This window comes from Uloborus diversus, chromosome 4 (assembly GCF_026930045.1).
Source record: "Uloborus diversus isolate 005 chromosome 4, Udiv.v.3.1, whole genome shotgun sequence".
Taxonomy (NCBI): Eukaryota; Metazoa; Arthropoda; class Arachnida; order Araneae; family Uloboridae; genus Uloborus; species Uloborus diversus.
Genome location: NC_072734.1, coordinates 134,516,336 through 134,537,054, shown reverse-complemented (window position 1 = coordinate 134,537,054; position 20,719 = coordinate 134,516,336). Strand labels below are relative to the sequence as shown.

Below are 20,719 nucleotides of genomic sequence, written 5' to 3'. Positions count from 1 at the left end.
ATATGTATCGGAATACAGTAGACTCCCGATTATCCGCGAGCGGTTCATCCGCGGGGCGGATTATCAGCGAATCAATCAACAATCACGAACATGTATTTTCGCAGTAAAAAGCGAATACCAGTGGCTGTTTTTTTTTTTTTTTTTTTGAAAAATTGTAAATTTACACTCAATTGTTTTCGCTTGATCGATTGATTTAATTTAATTTCATTATTATTATTATTTTTGTGCGTTCTTCATCGTACATACACTTGTTTGTTATTGATGTTAAGTTCGGTGGTGCAAAAATACAAAACATTTGTACTGTACTCTATATATATATTTTCACTGTTTGCGGAAATTGTTATGCATCAATACAGTTAAGAATTTGAGATAGGACAATTTTTACCTGATTTGTCCCACATTTTAGTCTTTTTGCGGTCATCCGCGATTTTTATTATCCGCGGCACTTGTGCCCCCCAATTCCGCGGATAATCAGGAGTTTATTGTAAGTACATATTAAACTTATATATATTTATCTATCATTAGAATGAAGTATATTTTTTCATGTCTGGCACCTAAAACTTTTATTAAGTCTTAATTTATGCTGTTTTGATTTAGGCAGCATTTCTGCAAAATGTAACCCCTGCTTAAAATGAGGGTCTACAGTAAAAGTAAAGAACTTAAGTTCTTGAGCAAATCACAAAAACATTTGACAAACAAACTATATTAAAAAAAAGAAATAACATACATTAAGACTATACGTGTTTTGATTTAGTGATAATAAGTCAAGATTGTTAGTTTGGCTTCGATCCTAAAAATTAATCTAGCATTAACTCTGCCATTAATCTGCACTTCTCTAAGCAGAACAGTGTAGTATGCACAAAAAGTCTGAAAATACACATAACACTCAAATTTTGCAAATTAAAAGTGTCATGTGAAATATGTTTTTTTTTTTTTTTGTTTTTTTTTTTTCTATTTTCCATGGAATGAAGGAATGATTGAGATAGCTATGCAATGCTGGGTGGAGATTTTAGGAATTGTCATTGTTATTCTGATGGGAAGTTATAAACCTAAATTTTTCCTGTTTTATCTAGCATTTTGCGAGTTGTATACGAATGCCCATCACTTTTACTTTTGAGGAAACGCTACACAACAAAAAAAGTAGAGAGGTGCCAATTCCCTTACGTCTTCCACTCTTTAGAGTATACCACTGGTGTGGAGTGAAGTAATTCTGTATTTATGGCTACCAGACAAATATTAAATTCAGCAAATGGGGGCATTTGTTACATACCTTATAGACACACAGAAAAATCTTTAAAATGAATTAAAAACAAGGAGTTATACACACATTTGGAGGTAAACTCAAACGCTCCCCATTTGGTAATGTTAAGAGTTTATTATCATCCAAAACACTGTTGAGATTTTCAACCCATTCAGGATCTACATCACCATCAAATATGATCCATTGTCGCTTGCTGATTTCACCTCTGACATTATCAATGATCCTACGAAAGAAAACATCCATCGAAATTTAGTACTCATTACTGAGAAATATTTTAGAGAAAATTTTACACAATGCAAAAGACAAAATGGACATACTTTCTCAAAACATGAGTGAACAATCCATCAGTCCACTCTCGAGTGTTGGGATCAAGTGTTCCATATAAAGCTTCCTTTGAAATAGCCTAAAAAAAGAAATCTGAATAATTTCTTAAAATAGTCCATACATTAAAAAAACTATGAATTGTGTTGAAAAACTATATACATAACAGATACATCTTTTGAATTTGAATTATATATGACAGTAGTATTTATTGGTCCTTAGCATTTCAAAAAATATTTGAAATTTCTTCTCTCTTTAAAGTGAAAATAAAAAAAAAGTCATTCTTTTTGTTAAAAAAATTGTTTCTTAAGAATTTCTTGTATTCTGCAATAGTTTCATTTTTAGTCTGTGTTGGCAGCATTGCAAAAAAGTAATAGAAGTTATATGTTGAAAACATCCCTTTTTCTGCTGCCATTCCTGCAGTGTTGGCATTTACTTTTTCTTGGGCCAAGATGATGTGAAGTGTACAATATGTCTTGCCTATTTCTCTAAAATAATGTTCCAGTAGTGTTTGTAATGAAAGCCTACATGACATTTGCTTCATTTTCTAGTCATAAACTGAATACTAAAAATTGAGTTATTTCTTAATGTGATGATTGATTAGCAACTCCAATGCAGTAGTTAGAACTGCTTCAACAAAAAGTGAACACTAAAAAATTACTATTAAAAAATTTTTTTAAAATGATTTTATTAATGATTTTTGTATGCATATTTAAAGAGTCTTTATGGGGGGGGGGGGGGAGTGAGCTTCCAAAAATTTCATTGTCTTCCAAAAATTTTACATGATCCACAGTCATCCCTGAATCAATCAAACCACAGGTGACCAAGTTCGTATTCACATTTTAATTTAAAAAAAAAAGTCCAACTTCAAAACTGATTCATTTAAAGCAGAAACTTTATTTTGTAATAATGGAGTGTCAATTGGCAAGAAAACAAAAAATTAAACCAATAATATCATATGCTATTTATTCCCAAAAAGGTAAAAATAACACAAGTTAGATAGATAAAAAAAATATTTAAATGTATAAAACTTAGAATAATTATTTAATAAACTTGTTTCAATGAGTTTTTTCCTAATTTAGAGAGGTATAATTGCAGGATTTGATTTTTCTCAAAATACCTCTATATAGGAGAGTTAATCTATGACACCTGAAAAGGATAGTTAATATTTATGAGTTCTTTTGACACTCTACAAACATACACAAATAGCATTTAAATAGCTCTAGTGCCATAAAGCTGCAAAAACTGACCAAAGTCTTCTTACCTTTGGATCAATTACATGGGCAACTCCTTCAGTACCTTCAAATCTTTCAAGTGCCTTAAGCAAAACTTGCCATGCTGTTGATTTTCCACTGCCACTAGGGCCAACCATCATCAAACCATGATTTAGTTGCGATATTTGGAACAATTGTAGAACCTAAGGTACAAATATGAGAACTTTAAGCATGTAACTGAGAAACTTAAAATTTCGAAAATCACTTGTCATTACTGAATAAATACACTAACCCATGGATAAAAATACCTTTTTAAAATTTAAATACTGAAATGATTTTGCGAGTTCAAAATTCAGTCTTACTTTTTCCATCCAGAGTCCACCAACTTCTTCGTTCTCTCCACAAACGAAAAACATTTCCTGACAGACCTTTTTGATCTGCTCCTTTAAGCCTTTCATCTCAGCCCTAGTGTAAGAAACACCTGGGAACACATCCGACAAAAGAGAGAAGAGGAGAGGAATGTCTTCCGCTACCAACTTTGGTACCATGGTTTCACAAACACTCTGGATTAGAATCTGCAAACAAAATTTAAACATAAAAATTATTTTCAAAACATGAAGAAAAAAAAACATCTGCATCTGGCGATGGGCCCTTTTCATTTGGATGCTGGCAAGTTGAATTCAAAACATGTATTCGCAATCCGAATTGAGATAGCATCTGAGCACGTTAGTAGTGCGATAGCACATTCTTCATCGGTTAGTTTTTGTCGAGACATGACAATAACTATAAGGTAGAAACCAACCTAAGGTACGAAGAAAGTCGGGAAGGTTTAAACCAACTCCCTAATTTTGTACATAAATTTGACTCCAGTATATTATAAAAATCAATCAAACTTTATTAACATCACACAGGGGCGGCAAATAGGGGGGTCAAGAGGGGGCGGTTGCACCTCCAAAGTTTTCACTTAGAATAATAAAAAATGGGTAAATTCAATTTAGATAACTTAGAAAATCATTTGCCTGCATTTTCAAAATACAAAAAACTGATGGAGAATAATGGCTTGCCATAACTTAAGAAGTAATCTCTTCATATGGGTTAAATATTTCAAAATTGTGTAATCTATGTTATGATGGTGTGTCTTGTATGAGATGCCTGTACAGTGTTGAGGCGCAATTTTTACACCTAAACTCCATGTCATTTTACATAAATTTAATGCTCATATTATAACTTAGTTTTACACTTATACACTAGCGCAGCCAGAAATACCTATTACAGAGGGTTTTTCGATGAAGAATACCCTCTAGAGTGGTTCTTTTGATCAAAAGTACCTTTTGATGGGGTTTGATGAAAAATATCATCTGAAGGGGATTTTTTGATGAAAATTACCTTCTGAAGAGGATTTTTTGAAAAATACCTCCTGAAGTTAATTTTTTGATCAAAACAGCCCTTTCATGTGCATAAACTACAGCATTAAAATCTGCATTTATGTTAAAACCAATGGCTCTGGAGCCATTGGTTGATAGCAAAGCCCTTTGCTACGCCACTGCACTTATAAGAAAAATTTATAGCATGAGGGAAGAGAAATTGTTTAGTGAATTACGACTATACTTTTTAATGAAGCAAAATAAATACTAGCCCAATGTAAAAAGCTTTCTTGGTTATTTTAAGGAGACAATTATGAAGGAAGTGTGTTTTTTAACATAACTTTCTTGTTTCATTGTTTTTTTGTCTGTTTCAATCTGGCCAGTCATTTTAAAGATGACTTTTGTTTCTCAGGAGGTTTGAGGATTAACTTCAAAGTGCAATGCGGCAAAACATTGGATATTGATTAAATATAGTTACAAAATTTTCTGTTCTTCCTGACCCCAAGAATAGGAGACTAAAACTAAAAAATAAAAACTTGTAAGGAGATATTTTGTGAGATAACTTGTTACAAAATAAATTTAAAACTTTTGTCGCAAAAATTTTAATTGCTCAAGAAACTCGATCCCCCAAACGAAATGCTGAAATTCCGCCCCTGACATCATACATAATGTTGTTATACCTCATGACGTCATCGTCCAATTAAATAAAAAATCTATCAAACACGATCTCATGCATCTTTTACTTTTCAACAGTGAGGTGTTGCTATTAGGCAATTTGTGTAAAATGAAATAAATATATTTAATAACAGCAATACATTACAAATATGGATGCGATCAAGGGTGCCCATATAGGAAGGCAGGGGGAGGCTTGAGCCGCCCCCCCCCCCTAGAAATGAGAACTTCCTTGCTTTTAGTGCTTTTTTCTTTGCAAAAATGTATAAAAATTTCATTTCCAGCCATTAATGAATAAGTTATTAAAAGTGTAAAATTTTAATATCTCTAATCTGTACTGAAATCGGTTTCTACGGGGGAAATATTCTGCTAAACCATGGGGAAAATTTTTGAGCCTCCCCTTAAAATTTTGCATATGGGCCCCCTTGGATGAGGTGTTGCCCTATATATTACTAGAGATGATCATTACGTGGAACATTGAAAAAGGAGCTGGAACATCAACTGCAGTCAAGTGAGGATAATAAGCAATTCGGATTGCTCAAAAAAATTAAATTGTAGACTAAGTACAAAGCAATCCAACAATACAACACAAAAGTATTACACAGTGAAATAGAGAAAAATTTACTACTTGAACAAGTTTTCAACTAGCAATTGCTTAAGAACACATTCATTCTTGAAGACTCATAGATAAACCTCGTGGACCTGCCAGTTTTCTTTCATTTATATAGATCCCTAACACGTCTTGGTAGAATCAACCTATGAGGCTACAAAGTTTAACACTTTGGGAGTTACACTTCAATTGTTCACTAATTTGATATAAATATGTGGGAATTACATTGAAATAGACATTGATTTTCTACTTATAAACTGATTGAACGAAGGATCAGTATTTTGCATGTTATCTTTCCAGACAATGAGACTTAGTATACTTGAGTTGCTCTATAGAGTTGAATACTGAGTGGGCATGTTAATTGCCACTAAGAGGGATAGTAAAATCTCATCCGCATTGATACACTAATAAGTTTGAAATGATCAAACATGAAAAATAAACGAACAAAAACTGCAGAATACAAGCACTTCCGACAAATTAAAGATTAGGCTGTATGCAGTGTATGTGTTATTAGTACATATAGGTAGTGGCAATTCAACATATTCCAAAAACTGCAAAAAAATTCTATATGAAAGTAGCTGCGTCGTTTTTGTTCACTGAATGGCGATTCAGTTTTCTTCATTAGTGTGGTAAAGAATAAGGAATCGGCCAAAAAGTGACAGATAGTAAAAATCAGGATTGTTTTGTTAAAACCAAATGCTTAAAAAATAATAATAATAAAGGTTTTTCTACCAAACCTCTCCCACCCATCTCCAAATGTATTTCATTTGTATTGCACATAATTGAAATTTTCAAAATTCAACCTATGAAGAAGTTACAAAGCTAAAAGGGTTTATTGATAAATAAGGTAACATTCAAATGTTAATTACATGCCTAAAAGTTATCTCTAAACCACTGCATAATTCCAAAGCAATAAAGGAAACAAAGGGAAAATATAAATCTTTACTAATATGGTAAAGAGAGAGGGCGGATTTTTGTGTGTTTATATGTTCGAGGTAATCTCCGGAACCAGTGCACCTATTTGAAAAATTCTTTCACTATATGAAAGGTACTTTCTTACTGAGTAACATAAGCTATAATTCGAAAAAATCCGATAAATAGTTTTTTTTTTAAATTCAAATTTAGGCCCGAATTACACGTAAATTGCCTATTATTGGCTATTAAAGGGGGGAGAAAAATAACTTGCACATATTAATATTATATATTGTTAAAAAGGGTAGAATTTTCTGCGTTCCAAACAATTTATTTCAATGCTCTAACTTAATTACGGCGGGAGTAATTTGCATTTTTAGCTAGAACTTTTTTAGGCTTAGCTGAAATTTATGCACTACTTTCTTCATTAAATCTATCAATAAAAAGTGAAGGAATTGTCCCACAGTTTTCTTTTTAACAGCATTGGAAAAAGCGAGATTTTTTACTCCAGATCTCTCTTGACCTGTGGTCGAAAAAATTAGCTTCTATCTTCAAAGGAAAAAAAGTTACAAGCGTTTTTAAATCAATGTCGAAATATGTCATTTTGATTCATGTTGTCAACCATTTTATTTTCGCGTTTCCATGGTTACGCTTTTTGAATCCACTGTTTCTGATTTCTTAAACTTATTTTATTTCATGTTTCCATGGTTACGCTTTTAAAATCCATCTTTCGCATTTTAATTTCTTAAAAGTATTTTAATATCTGTCGTCATTGTTTGGAAGGGTGATTTTGCATGTTTTTTTTCTTTTATTTAAGTTATTCTTTAAGTTATTAAGTTATTCTTTTAATTAATTGTTGAATATATGTCACTTGGCACAATTTTGTTCTCAAGGTAGAATGTGCAAAGCCGGGCGATGCAGCTCTTAATATATAAAGATTTGAGAGCTATTGTTAATGTGAATTTATACCTTTTTGTTTGTTTGGCGAAACATTTATTATTGCCAAAGGAAAAACATCCGTTTCACTCGCAAAATTGCTGGGTTCCAGTAGAGTGGTCGCTTGGCACGTTAGGCGCTGAGTAGTTCAGTCTAGGATTATTGTTTTAAGGCAACCGTTAATGTAATTCATTGTTTTGGCGATTTGTGTTGAAAGAAAAGAAACTTTTGATATGTTTTTATCCGAGTGAAATGTACGACATTTTCTTCTTTTTTTCTGGAGATGATTTTTGAATGTTCCACGGGATGGTTTTTTCGTTAGATGGATGGATTATGATAGCGTGGTTGCTGGTTTGGCGATAAACATTAGAGCTGCGGAATTTTTTTTACATTTGAAAGATATTATTTGATGTATTTTCTTGTTTATTTGGTGAGATATTTTAAATTGCAGTAAAACTGCTTCACTCGCTAAATAGAATTTTAAAGCAGCTTTAAATCTAATTCCAAAGAAACTTAAATAGTTTTTTTTCTTTTTGAAAAGGTGTGTACGCATTTTATACAAAGAAAAACGATCATTTCACATCAGAGGTGGAGGGGGCGTCAATTTTTTATTCAACGGACTTCCATTAAATTTTTATCACGGGCATCGCTGTGTGGGTACGGCTAGTAAGCATATGAAAAGACTTACTTCTTGTTCGGGAAGTTGCTCAGCAATTTTTCCTTCCGGTAATTTTTCTCCTTGCTCTGCTAACGTATCTTTTATTTTCTGAATACGGTCCCGTTTTATGTTTCCAGCACTTATCAATACACTCTTCAAAGCTCGCAGTCCAAAATCATAATGAGATTGATTAGATAACTGTTCATCACATAACCTACACATAACAGATTAAACTAATTTTTAAATATTATTCATAACATTTAAATACATTAAAACATTATAAAATGAATTTTTTTAATTTAATATATTTCAAAGAAAACAAGAGCTTTGGGAATATTGAAAGAAGAAAACAATTATTGTCCTGACTTTTATACAATTGTCCTGACATAAAGTAATGTTACTGTAAGTTTATTAACCAATTTATAATGCAGAAAAATAAAATACAGATATAAATCTTACTTGAAAAAAGGTACAATTTTACTCGCCAACTTTTCAGCAGATCGGAAACCTTGTGAGAAAAGCATTACTTGAGCTATAAGTTGTCTGTCAGGTTTGGTCATAGCAAGAGATCTGAATAACTTCTTCAAATTATCTGGCAAGTTTGATCTTCCAGCGTATCCTGGATTCATAGTAATGAAGATAGCCATGTCTGGATTAACATTTACTTGCTTTCCAATAAGTTCTACACTTATATCTAAAACAAAAATTTGGGCTTTTAGTAATCTATTGATAGATATAAATTGTGAGATAAAAATTGAAAAATGGATGGAAAAATCATTTATAAAGAAGAACATAATAACTAAATTCTAACAGAAACAGTACAAGAATTTAAAATTTAAATTTTTTCATATTTTTTAACTTTCAAAGTAAGATTTGCTGAGTATGCATTAAGGAGAAAAAAAAGAGTTAGAAGTTAAAGTAAAAATATAAATGATTTGAAAAAAATATTTTTCTTTCTTCCATAATAAATCAAAAACAAAACTCGGAGAAAAGGAAAATTAAATTAATGTGATATTAAGCAGTACATAAAGACACACCAAGGATGATTTGGTGCAGGAATGCTGTTTTGATACTGCTTTTCTGAAATAATAAATTGCCTATTCATATAAACTTGGACACGATACTGAGAATTCAATTTTTTCTCATCAACGGTGCAGTACTGGAAAATTTACAAAATAACCCTGACACACACAAAATCATATATATAGAGAGTGACATGGAGAAAAAGATGGATTAGGGATACTTTGGTGGTTTTACATGTCATTATACAAAAGCAAAAGGGTAAGCTTTTGAATGGAAAAATCTCAAGCTGAATTGTAAACTTTGATTAATTAAAGCACTTTGGAATAATTAGCTTTGAAAACTTACTTGTTTTTTGACTCAGTTGATTTTTAAGAGTTTCTTGAATCATTTGAATTTGCTGAGAAACGGCTGAAAGCATTCTTTCTTCTAATCTGTTGAATTCGTCAAAGCAGCCCCAAGCACCAACTTGGCACAAACCAACAAAGATTCGGCCCATTGCCTTTGAAGGAGAAATCAGAAAGTGTTTCATGATTTTGTGACTGAAGTAAGTTACAAAAATACAAGTAAAAATGCAAGGATGTTTATTTACAATGTAAAAAATATTACCTGAAAATCAAAAGTCTCATCACAGTTGAATACTAAAACAAAACGTCCCAACTGATGACCTAAAGCTTTCACTGATTCGGTTTTACCTGTTCCAGCAGGACCTTAAATTGAATAAAATGTTTAAGGTAAATATAAGATGCAGCAGGAATAAAATAATTTGAGGGAAAGAGGGATGCGCTTCAGTAAACCATGACATTAGTCTGATAACACTCAACTATAAAACCTAAAAAAAGGGGTCAGGACAAAAAAAAAATTTTTTTGGTTAAGTATTTCAATTTCATAGCAGATGTGATGTGGCATCACATACTTAACTTTTCTCAGATAATTAATTCCCTTATCCTACAAAAATGTTTTAATATTTATAAGCTTAGAAACTTTTTAAATATCCATAAGGGGGGAAACCAGTTTAGGAGGCAGAAATTTTAGTGTTTTTCGTGAATATTTTAGCAAGGAAGGAATAATCAGAATTTGTTCAAAATTGAAGGATATTTTATTCACATTTTGAAGCACATTTTGTCATTTTTTCAAGTCATTTCTGCCAGAAATAGAAGCGTTAGAAGCTGATGTCCATGCCATGGATGGTCGAAATTAGAGCTTGTTGCTGGTGTGCATTTCCGAAGTCACAATTATTATCGGTAATCATTATAATTTTTTTATCATTAACAACATATTTCCTCAGAATATGAACCTAATTCTGGTTAAAAAAATTAAACATTTCATGCTTTTGAGGTGTTTGATCACAAAATTCACGTTTTTCAACCGTTTTTGTTCACCTTTTTCAAATTACGAAAAGATTTTTAATAATAATACCATCCCAGAATTAGGTTCATATACAGTGCAATTGAATAAAGAATATTCACACAAAATTTCAGAAGAATTAGCCAATAACATTTTGTGCTAGAATGCACACCAGTTGAAAAAAAGTTGTTTCGAGAAAAACGCAATTGAAAACAACTGCTGTGAACATTTTCAAATCTCCACAGTTTTTAAAGTGCTCATAGCATTGGCACTAATCGGAATTTTGAATTGAAATTTTGGCAACATTTTTTTGAATAGTTCAACTAACATTTTATAACATTAAAAAAAAAAAAAGATTTTTTTGACCTGTTTAAACTGATTTTCCTCCTTAAGGAATTTAATATTTAACTCTACTGTTTAAAAATTTTGAACATTAGTTGATTAAACAAACATTAACATAATAAGGTACATTTGTTAAACCAACTATCATGATTTATCAAATGTAATCATACTAATTATGCTATAATTAGTATGTCTCACATGTTACATTATAATTTTCTTACAAAAAATATTCTATTTAAAAATATATTGTATATTTGATCTTTTAGACTAAGTCATTCTCTAAAATTTCTTACTTTTAATAGCAATCAATTCTGTACCTCAGAGCCAGAACAACGTAAGTCACATAATCGCAACTTTAGAGGTAAGAGGAAAAACTTTTGTCTGGTGCATGCAAAATATTTTTGAACACGCACTCTAATACTTACAAAAGATTATTAGTATTATTTTTTAAATATGTTCATGTGGCTCTATGCGGAATATGATTCTACATACGATACACTGATAAATAAAATTGCAATTTTTGACTCACGAAAGTCTGGCTCTGGGATACAGAATTTATTTCTTAGAAAATTACATTAAAATATTACCAAAAGGAGATCCACCCAGTCTAGCTTCTAAAGCTTGTGTCATGGTAAGGTAACATCTATCTGTAAGGGGGGTTTGAACCAATTTTTCTTGCACACCCAAATACTCAAAGCCATAGTTAAACTTAGCATTAGCCATATGAATTGATAGTTGCTGGAGGACATCAGATTGTCGAGGATCAAAGTAGAAACGCATTCTACTTAACCACTCAAAAGATTTTGGATTTGCAACTTTCTTCTTGATTAGGAAACGTGTGACATCTCTTTTGTGAACGAACTCCGTTATCTATTAGTAGAGAAAAAAATAAAAATATTCACAATATACCAATACAAAACAATTACATATCACTATAACAAAGCACGACAGTTTACAAAGAAATATAGCAATACCGTAAAGAACAAATTGTCCAAACTTCTACTAGCCTACCTGTGTAATTAACTAAATCAATTCAACCAAACACTCTCAGGGGCTGCCCTAACAATTTAAATTGTTAGCCAGTATATTAGTCAAATTTTAAAAGTAATAGCCAAATTTCAAAAGTCTTAGCCCAAGAGTAACTATAACTGATTTTAATGTATTTTTGTCCGTGGAAATATTTAATCAGAGAATGAAGTTTACCTTAATTTTTGACAATCTTTTGAGGATAAGGTAGGAAAACATTTTTTGTACGGAAATTTTGAAGAATTTTCTGTTTGCCAATAAATTTTCAAATTAGGACTTTTTTGCCAAATTTATGATTTTATTGCATTTAGCGCAGTGGCGAATGTTTAACGTGGATCCTGACACTATCTTCTCTTACTTTTTAAGAATGAGCATTCTAATGAGCTTACCCGGGACCACTAGTGGTCTGCAGATGGCAGGTTGAGAATCACCTCTTTGAAACACAAGTTGCCTGAAATTTAGACCCTAATCATTGATCACCATTCAGAAAAATTAGGCTAGCTCAAAGCACTGCCATTGTGAAGACAAAAAAGAAAAAAAAGAGAGAGAAGAGTGAAAAGGGAATGATAAGAGATAGCTTGAGAGAAAAGTGGCCGATATCACTGACAGTAGGCAAAACAGCTTTACTATGTTTGGCAATTAATAGCATTTCAACATTAATATTTTGTACTAAAGTATGTATTTTTTCTCACTAAATGCTAATAAGTAATTTTTATCAACACCCTATTATGCTTCTTTCCTGTCTGCACAACTTTTGTAAGAAAGTTAAAAAGCTAGAGTTAGAGCAATTATTTAAATTTAAATTTTTATCCTAACATGATCATTTTAGTGGGACGTTCTGAGTTTCACTGTCACATTAATCAGCTCATCTAAAATTACGCAATTAAGGGAAACAATAAAATAGCTTACAGATGAAAGATATGTTCTGCATTTCAGCATTTCCCTCCAAAACTCAAAATGAAAACTAATTTTGTACATCCACTCCTAACAAAATTGCAAAATATGCATAAAGTTCCAAGGAATAACCAAATTTCAACACACCAAGTGCTCTAACTTTTTTCTTCTTAAGGGAGGTTGTTCTTGCAAGACAGAATCGGCTAACACATTGAGAGTTGTTTCAACAGCAACCAGAACATCTTCCAAAGGCTTCAATTCGTTGTTTCCAGCGTTGGCAATTGCATGGAGAGCATTTTCAACATCTTCAGACCATGATATTTGTGCAGCTAATACAACAATTTGAGACTGAAAACAAAAGTTAAATTAATAAATAAACAAGTAAATAAATAAGTAGATAAATAAATAAATGCTTTTAGACTCCATTTCAATCTTTTTTTTAGCAAAATGTATCAGGAACAAAACAACTTTAAACAATTAAATACATGAGATCCTCAAAAATCTGAGTCTCGAAAGTTCAAGCTTCCGTTTAGTCAAAAGTGCTTCATTTGTATTTTAAGTTACATTTTTTAGTAGCTAAAAATTTGTTTTTAAATTAAAATCTGAAAATAGAAATATCTTGCTGCTGTAAAACTTATTGACTATGTTCAATAAATAATACAAATACAATGAGAGGTTGATTATGATATTTTGTTTGCTTTGCACATATAAACGCATATGGATATAGAGAAAAAATAGGTTAAAATTCGTCTAAAAGCAATTAAAAGAAAATTTATGGTGAAGTTTGAGTGAAATTTTATTTATTTATTTATTTATATTGTGAAGACAATTAGTTCTTTTTTTATGCAAGGAAATAAAAGGTAATGCTCCTTATGTCTTCCAAGTTGCGTAAATTTTAAATGCGGAAAATTTTTCCAGATAATCCGAGTTTTCAGTTATTCGAGGTGAAGTGAGCCTCAATTACCTCGGATTTTTGAGACTTCACTGTAGTAGAAAAAATCAAGCATTTTAATACTGCATTATACTATTCTTCAAACCTAAATCTAAAACCATCACTTATTAGTTACAGGTTAATAAAGCATTTCATGACAGCATTTGCCAAAATGTTAAACAAGTACACAATTGATTTCACACAGTAAGAAAAATTACTCAGGGAGGGTAATAGTTAAAAAGGAGGTAATAGTAAATTCTATACCTACCTACTCAGAGAGGGTAATAGTAGTTAAATTTGCAGTAATACTAGTTTTTATTACTTTTTAAAGATAAAACAAAAAAAAAGCTCTTACTTGGTAATTATCGACCCATTTCATGTATTCTTTCTGATCAATAGTTCCACCCTTAAAAGGTCCTATATTGGACACAGCAGATGCAAGCAGGGTAGCTAATGTCACTCTCATTTCTTTTTCAACCAATGTCAACCACTCGTTGATTTTTGGATGATCTTTAATGGATACTCTGTTACTGAATACAACCTAAAAAAGAATTAACACCTCAAATTTTCTCACTTTTATATTCATTCATTTGAACATATAGTGCCACATTTATCAATGAGTTTATTAATGAAGAAAAAATGACAACTAAAAAGCTTTTTAAACAACGAAGAAATAAGAAAATCTTACGCATATGACACATTTAGATGCAGCTTTAACATACAAAAACTGCTCTAAATATTGATTACTATAGGGACATTAATCAAACAGTTTTAGTAACTCATAATAGCATAATGCATGTGTGTGTGTGAGTGATATCAGATAATCATTGCTCTTATAGATGTGAAAAAGAACACAAAAGTAGCCTTAGTTGATTATATCACCTCACAGTCCAATTTTTGAAATTTAACCTCTACACAGGGTAAGATGTGCCAGTATGCACAGCAGTTCCAAATGAGAAAAGCTTGAAACATAAGAGTCAACAAAGCAACTGATTTTTTTTTTCTTTTTCCCTTCTAAACTGTGACATAAAAGGTAATTTGGCACCAGGCAATACCAAAGTGCCCATTATCCTACTGTAAAACAATTCAATGATAAAACTCTATATAAGAACTAATGATTTCAAGATCTAAAACATGCACATCCTTGGTATTTTTAGCATGAACATAGCTTGATGTCTGACAGGTATACTCCTGTTGATGAAGTGGCTAATACACTGAAATTATTAGGGAGATTCGGATAGCTTTTATAATTCTATTAAGAAAATCAATGCTTCATCAGACAGTACTAACAATTTTTACACTAATGAAAAGTACCTTAAGTGTTTTGCATTATTTGTCATGTTTTTATGAATTTGCAAAAAAACATTACTTTAAAAATTAGTACAAGTATTACTGCACACAAAAGTAATTTATTATGTTCTTATTTTATTCACTTACCAGTTTGCTTTCATGATGTAATAATTAGTGCATTTTACTCATTTAAAGCTAGAAAAGTGAAAACATTCCCCCCCCCCTTTGGATTATTATTTATTTGTTTATTTTTTAATTCAAGAAAAATCAACAAAAGAGATGGCAAGTTTTCTTTGCAACTTGTTTCATTTTTTATGGATTGCATCAATTATGTCAGAGGACATCATTTTTTGGAGCACAGCTAATTTGGTCGATTAAGTGAAATTCATGCTCCCTTGTATGGCAACTTAGGATATTCTGATGGTAACTTAGGATATTCTAATAATTGGAAGAAAACTGAGATTCTTTATTTATTATTGTAGCGGCATTCATACAAGAACATAAAGAAACTACATGAACTACTAACATTCTATATATTATTCTTTTTCAAACGACACAAGTTTATATGTGATGATGTCTGATTAACTGCATTTTCATTATTAATTTACTTTGTAAACTGGTAAAAGAATTTCATATTCTATTGAAATTAAATGTTGTAGTTTCAAGACACATTTAGACAAGTGTGCATAGTTCAAAACAAACACAAAAAAACAATGTATTTGAACCTGCTTCAACCTTAGAAGCATACTTATACCATATCAGTGCAAATAATTTTCAAACAGTACTTCTCACTGGACTTTTAACATTTTAGGAACACAGTTTAAAACATTCAACTTAGAAAAAAAAATCTAAGAATTTTAATGATGTTATTTATTAAAGGAATGTGAGCCTACCTCTTCCCCTTCCTTAGATGCAATTCCAGTAACAACAGTATCATCTTCATCCAAAATGATGGCAGCTACACCAGCGAACATTTTCTTAAAATGCTTTTGAAGTCTTGGAATGTTTTTGCTGTTTCCAATTATTTCTAACAGATCTTCGTCTCCCACAAAGTAAAACCTTTTAAAAAAGTTTTTAAATAATAATAAAAAGAGCAATAAAATATTAGCTAAGGAAAACAAATAGCAGGGCTCACGCTAATTTCTACAGAAAAAAATACCCCTAATTCTCAAAATTATGTCAAAAGATTGTTTAAAATTTTACTAGAGAACACCCCCCCCCCTCACTCGCCAAATAACTGTCATATTTATCTTTAATGTATGCATCTGTAAAACATTAATACAAGTGTTTTAACTCACTATAAGTTTTATACTTTCTAAAACAATACTTTGTTCTCTCATTTGTTAAAATTAGTCTTCAGCTAAAACTGTTAAAAATTGGCTACTATTTCTAAAATTTGGCTAATTTACTGGCTAACAATTTGAAATCCCTAGTGCAGGCCCTGAATAGACAATATGAATTGCATCACTTTAATTCTTTTTCATAGATAATAGAGAAAAGCAGTCACCTGGGGAATGAAGAACGCTCCCTTTCAAGATATTCACCCAAAGCTTTCTGGATTTTGCCCAACAGATCAGCTAACCTCTCTAATGATCTTTGTACTCCAGGAATGTTGAGAACATCCATAACAAGAGGGGATTTTGTGACTTTTTTCATTAATGTCAAAAATTCAGCACTTATACTAAAATCAAAACAAATTTAGTACATATATTTTCATGAAAAAATAATAATTTTACTATAAAATAAATAAATGCAATTCCAAAAATCAATCACAGTTTACACAAAATAGTAGATTCAAAGAAGTTAGTACATTAAAAGTAAAGAGTAATGTTAAAATCAAAACTCTGGACTAAAATTTAAATTGATAATGAATGAAATGAAGGAGAGGAGAGCTCAGCAGAGCCAAACACTGCGACCAGAGGTATATTGTACTAAACCCCAAACAGAAGTCTTAAAACAGACCAGTAGCCAAAGTAAAGATCAGCAAGCATTTAATGAGAATATCATAAAGCTCCCAATGTTCTAGAAAAAAAAATTGATAATACAGTAACCTTTCTTTATTTTACTCTTGTAAGGAGACACTAAAAAGGTGTGATGTATCCAAAAATGCAATATACCCAAGATTGTGAAATACCTAATATTTTCTACAAATTATAATTTTATTTACAAAGTGTTAATTAAGTACATAAAAAATTTTCAGCTATAAATAATCTAAAGACAAGATTTCATACACACCTCTGAAATCGTGAAGTTTCTACAGGCAAAAGTGTTTGTATGTCAGCACTACCAGAAAAGATACCTTCCAAATATACCCATCGTCTTTGAACATCAATCCAAACATCAAATAATGCATTGATACGATTCAGTTTTTCTTCCCATGCCAGAGCATCTTCTTCAAATTCCTAATTAAACAAGCAATATTATTAAAGTAAAAATTTAACTTCAAATAGAAATATGAAAACACTTAGACAAAAATTTACTTACTTTGTAATAAGGTGAAAGTTTCATGGCAGCGACTGAATTGATATGTTCTTTAACTTTAGTGAAAAGATCATCCCATCCTTTGATAAGGCGACATTTGTTTTGATAACTAACCAGGTCCAATTCATAGTTTTGCCAAGCTTCACGAACCTATAAAAAAAAAAGCTTTCTTCTTCACACAAATTTGAAAAATTGCTTTTATGAACTTATAGAAGCAGCAAAAGCATAATGAGAAATATTCAATTGCAATTACATTTTTAAAAACATATTAAGGGACTATAGACAAGGGCTCAGAAATGTACCTTCCTTCAAGCTATCATGCAAACAAATTATCGACACCCTTTTATCTCATGCTATGAAGAATCAGTCCTTCTAAGAGGTAGGGAATGGTGGAAAAAATCACTTAACTACAGAGACAAATCCCACAATTTGTTGGTACTTTAGGTACCTGCAATTTGATTAAACCTCATCTTAGAAATCTAATATTAAGCACAGTAAGCTTGAAACAAGATATAAATGTAGATAAAGTAAATAAGATTGAAAGAATTTTTTTTATTTTACCTTGTGATGCATGGCTACTTAGAAGTATAAATTCAAGTACAACATTAATCAAATTAAACATAGCATAACTCATTATGAATTTCATATTGACAGTGGATAATGGATTTAGTTCATTCTTTATTTCAATTTTTTCAAATCAATTTAAACCATTATAGTTTTAACCCCCATAGCAGATAATTTAGACCTTTCGCTAAAAGTAACACAATAACTAAAAAAATTACTACTTAAATTTATAGCTTTGGCATCACTGCAATAATGATAAATAACAGCTTGTTTAAAAAATAAATATGAACTTAAATGAAGTATCAACACACACCTGCTTCAAAAACTCTTCCAACGCCATTTCACCCTGAGCAACTAAAATAACTCCTTTGATGATTGGTTCATTTCTCTGTAAATCAATGTCCCATACTTGTCCAAGAGTTAAGTCCGAAAGAACCCAGTTTACTCTTAGCTGCTTCATGAGTTGCTTCCAGTGCCTTTCTTTTAGGGCGTCAGATTTAAGTTCCACAATAAGCATGTTAACCTGTAATCAAAAAGCTGGTTAAAATTCATCTCATATATCATTAAATAGTACTTGTAAATAAAGAATTTTTCTGATTTGTTAAAAACAGTATGATGCTTAAAGATCAGCAAGCTATTATTAAATGTTTGTATTAGTAAAATGGAACAGCAACATGTGACATAAATAATCCACATTACAAATGCATGGAGTTTTATATATTTTAATAAAAAAGAAAAACCTTTGTGAAATTCTGTAGGGTTCTCTTTACATATTCGTAAGATGCATATTGACGTAATCTTGCTGGAAGTTCTTTCAGTAAGTTGAGCAGTCCATCTAAATGTTGTCGCAACTATAAAATAAATAAGTAAATAAATAAATATAGAAAACATATTTCGTAAACGATAGAAGACAAAATGTTCTCCAAATTAATTAATGTAACACATCAAAATAGATTAAATGTCAATCATTAAAGCTGAGAGGGAAAAAAAACTTTTTTAAATTACCTTTCTGGGCTGAACAGAAAGCCATGGTTGTTCTTTCATCTGATCAATTTGATCCCAAATTTTGGCAAGCTCTGACCAGACACCTTTCAAGTCATGCAACTCCTCTAATGCCACCTGTAATCTTTCATCAGTAGCAGATAGGGCTCCTAATAGATATATATTAAGTTGAAAACAAGAATTAAATCAGTGTTCGCGCTCAACTATCCATAACATGGGTCCCAGAGACCCATTAATGAAATAGATTTGGGTCCTTTTGTGGAAAAAATGAATCCCTTAAATTTTAAACAGAAAATCTTAGTGTGTAAATGAATAATATAAAAATATTTATACTTGGGGGGGGGGAGGGCATGAAATAAAATAAATTGGTTATTTTTGCCCTAATTATTTTGTGATTTTATCATTGTAAAATTATTTTCAAAAAATACACTTGCAAGACTCAGTTATGTGAGAAACTATTTGGTCAGTTACAATGAGATTAACTCAAAATTTACTTTAAAAATGGGTTTTACCATAAAATATAAAACAAGTGCCTCTGATTGATCAAGCAAAAAGCACTATCTTAACTTTTGTTTTCCTGGAAATTTTTCTTAGTTAAAAAAGCAAACAGACCCCCCCCCCCTCCTTTCCAATTATCATTGGCAATTACATAATAATAATAATAAATCGCAAGCGAATGAACCCAACGCAAAAATCGCGATCGCAAAAACGAAACATTTTCTCATATGAGTGTGAAAATTGCTCATTTGCAATCTTAAATCAGTATATTTGACTTTATTTTGACTTGTTCAAAATATCTGTTTTGATTTTTGTTCTATTTTTAAATTCTATTTTCTATTTTTCTCAATCGCGCCATTTTCAAAATGGCGCGATCGATTAATACCCGACTTTTGCAAGTCCAAATAAAAATAACCCATCAGAAAGAGATGAATTATTAGAAAAAGAACAAGGTTAAAGTGCTTTTGTATAAAATTCAAGTATTCATAAGCATTTTAACAAGAAAAATGTAAAAGTTCCAAACTCTTTGTGTTTAGCGCGATCTGGAAAATGTTCGCCATTTTTTTCTCCCCTCTTTTTATTGGGGATGCAAAATGATTTTCAAAAGTAATTCTGGTTACATGAATGCCAAATTGCAATATTTTTACTGTACAATTGTCTTGTATTAATCCTGAAGATTGCATTGAAAACCTCTCTCATTTTTAGTCTTCATTTCTGTTTTTAGGAATTTCCTCAAGATAAAAGTTGAGGGAAAGCTTATTCTTAGAATACAGTACAATGGGCTATTTGTGAACTTGCTCCCTGAGCTCTGCCCAGGAGGTCACTGTAAGCTCCAGTCTTATCACTAAAATTCCATTGACTGGTCCACAATTGGGCTGTGTTTGAATAGCTGATAAACAGATAGGGTCATTTTAGTCCCTTTCTGTTGATTCTCCTGGTCATTTTGAAGCTTAAAAGCATTTACTAAATAGATCTTTAGCATTTTCTACCATTTTTTTTTCTGGTTCTTATCTTTTGGGTTTTCTGGGTCCCTGGGACCCGTTTTTTCCGCGGAAGTTGCGTCCCTTTCCCGCGAATTTGCGTAAAAAACCCGCTATAGCGCGTAAACGCGAACCCTGATTAAATTCAACAATTACCCCGAACAAAATATCTATTATTGAGAATAATTGTGCCCTTTCCAAAATATATGTTAAGTTCCAAAATATGCATAGTTACTTATTGTTTTACAGAATAAATGTTAATAACTTTGCTTTTACATAGCACTTCATTTTTGGTTTTGTAATTTAATCACAATTTGTTTCTTTCTTTCCTTTTTTTTTTTTTGTGTATACTAGGACTTGAATTATACTTTTGTAAGATGTTGGAGTTGTTTTATT

General features: G+C 31.2%; 1 protein-coding gene across 1 annotated transcript in view; it reads right to left on the bottom strand.

Annotated features, from left to right (window-relative positions):
* Positions 1–20,719, bottom strand: part of LOC129220050 (dynein heavy chain, cytoplasmic-like) — a 135,385-nt gene that overhangs the window by 59,061 nt on the left and 55,605 nt on the right. Inside the window, exons 25-42 of the mRNA XM_054854389.1 lie at positions 18,849–18,994; positions 18,584–18,694; positions 18,157–18,366; positions 17,283–17,429; positions 17,034–17,200; positions 16,306–16,479; positions 15,692–15,857; positions 13,864–14,049; positions 12,725–12,925; positions 11,245–11,527; positions 9,578–9,678; positions 9,317–9,470; positions 8,408–8,642; positions 7,979–8,162; positions 3,159–3,371; positions 2,847–2,999; positions 1,579–1,664; positions 1,328–1,484 (exon numbers count right to left, since the gene is read on the bottom strand). Of these exons, the coding sequence (XP_054710364.1) occupies positions 1,328–1,484; positions 1,579–1,664; positions 2,847–2,999; positions 3,159–3,371; positions 7,979–8,162; positions 8,408–8,642; positions 9,317–9,470; positions 9,578–9,678; positions 11,245–11,527; positions 12,725–12,925; positions 13,864–14,049; positions 15,692–15,857; positions 16,306–16,479; positions 17,034–17,200; positions 17,283–17,429; positions 18,157–18,366; positions 18,584–18,694; positions 18,849–18,994 (3,074 nt within the window). The remainder of the gene's footprint in view (positions 1–1,327; positions 1,485–1,578; positions 1,665–2,846; positions 3,000–3,158; positions 3,372–7,978; positions 8,163–8,407; positions 8,643–9,316; positions 9,471–9,577; positions 9,679–11,244; positions 11,528–12,724; positions 12,926–13,863; positions 14,050–15,691; positions 15,858–16,305; positions 16,480–17,033; positions 17,201–17,282; positions 17,430–18,156; positions 18,367–18,583; positions 18,695–18,848; positions 18,995–20,719) is intronic.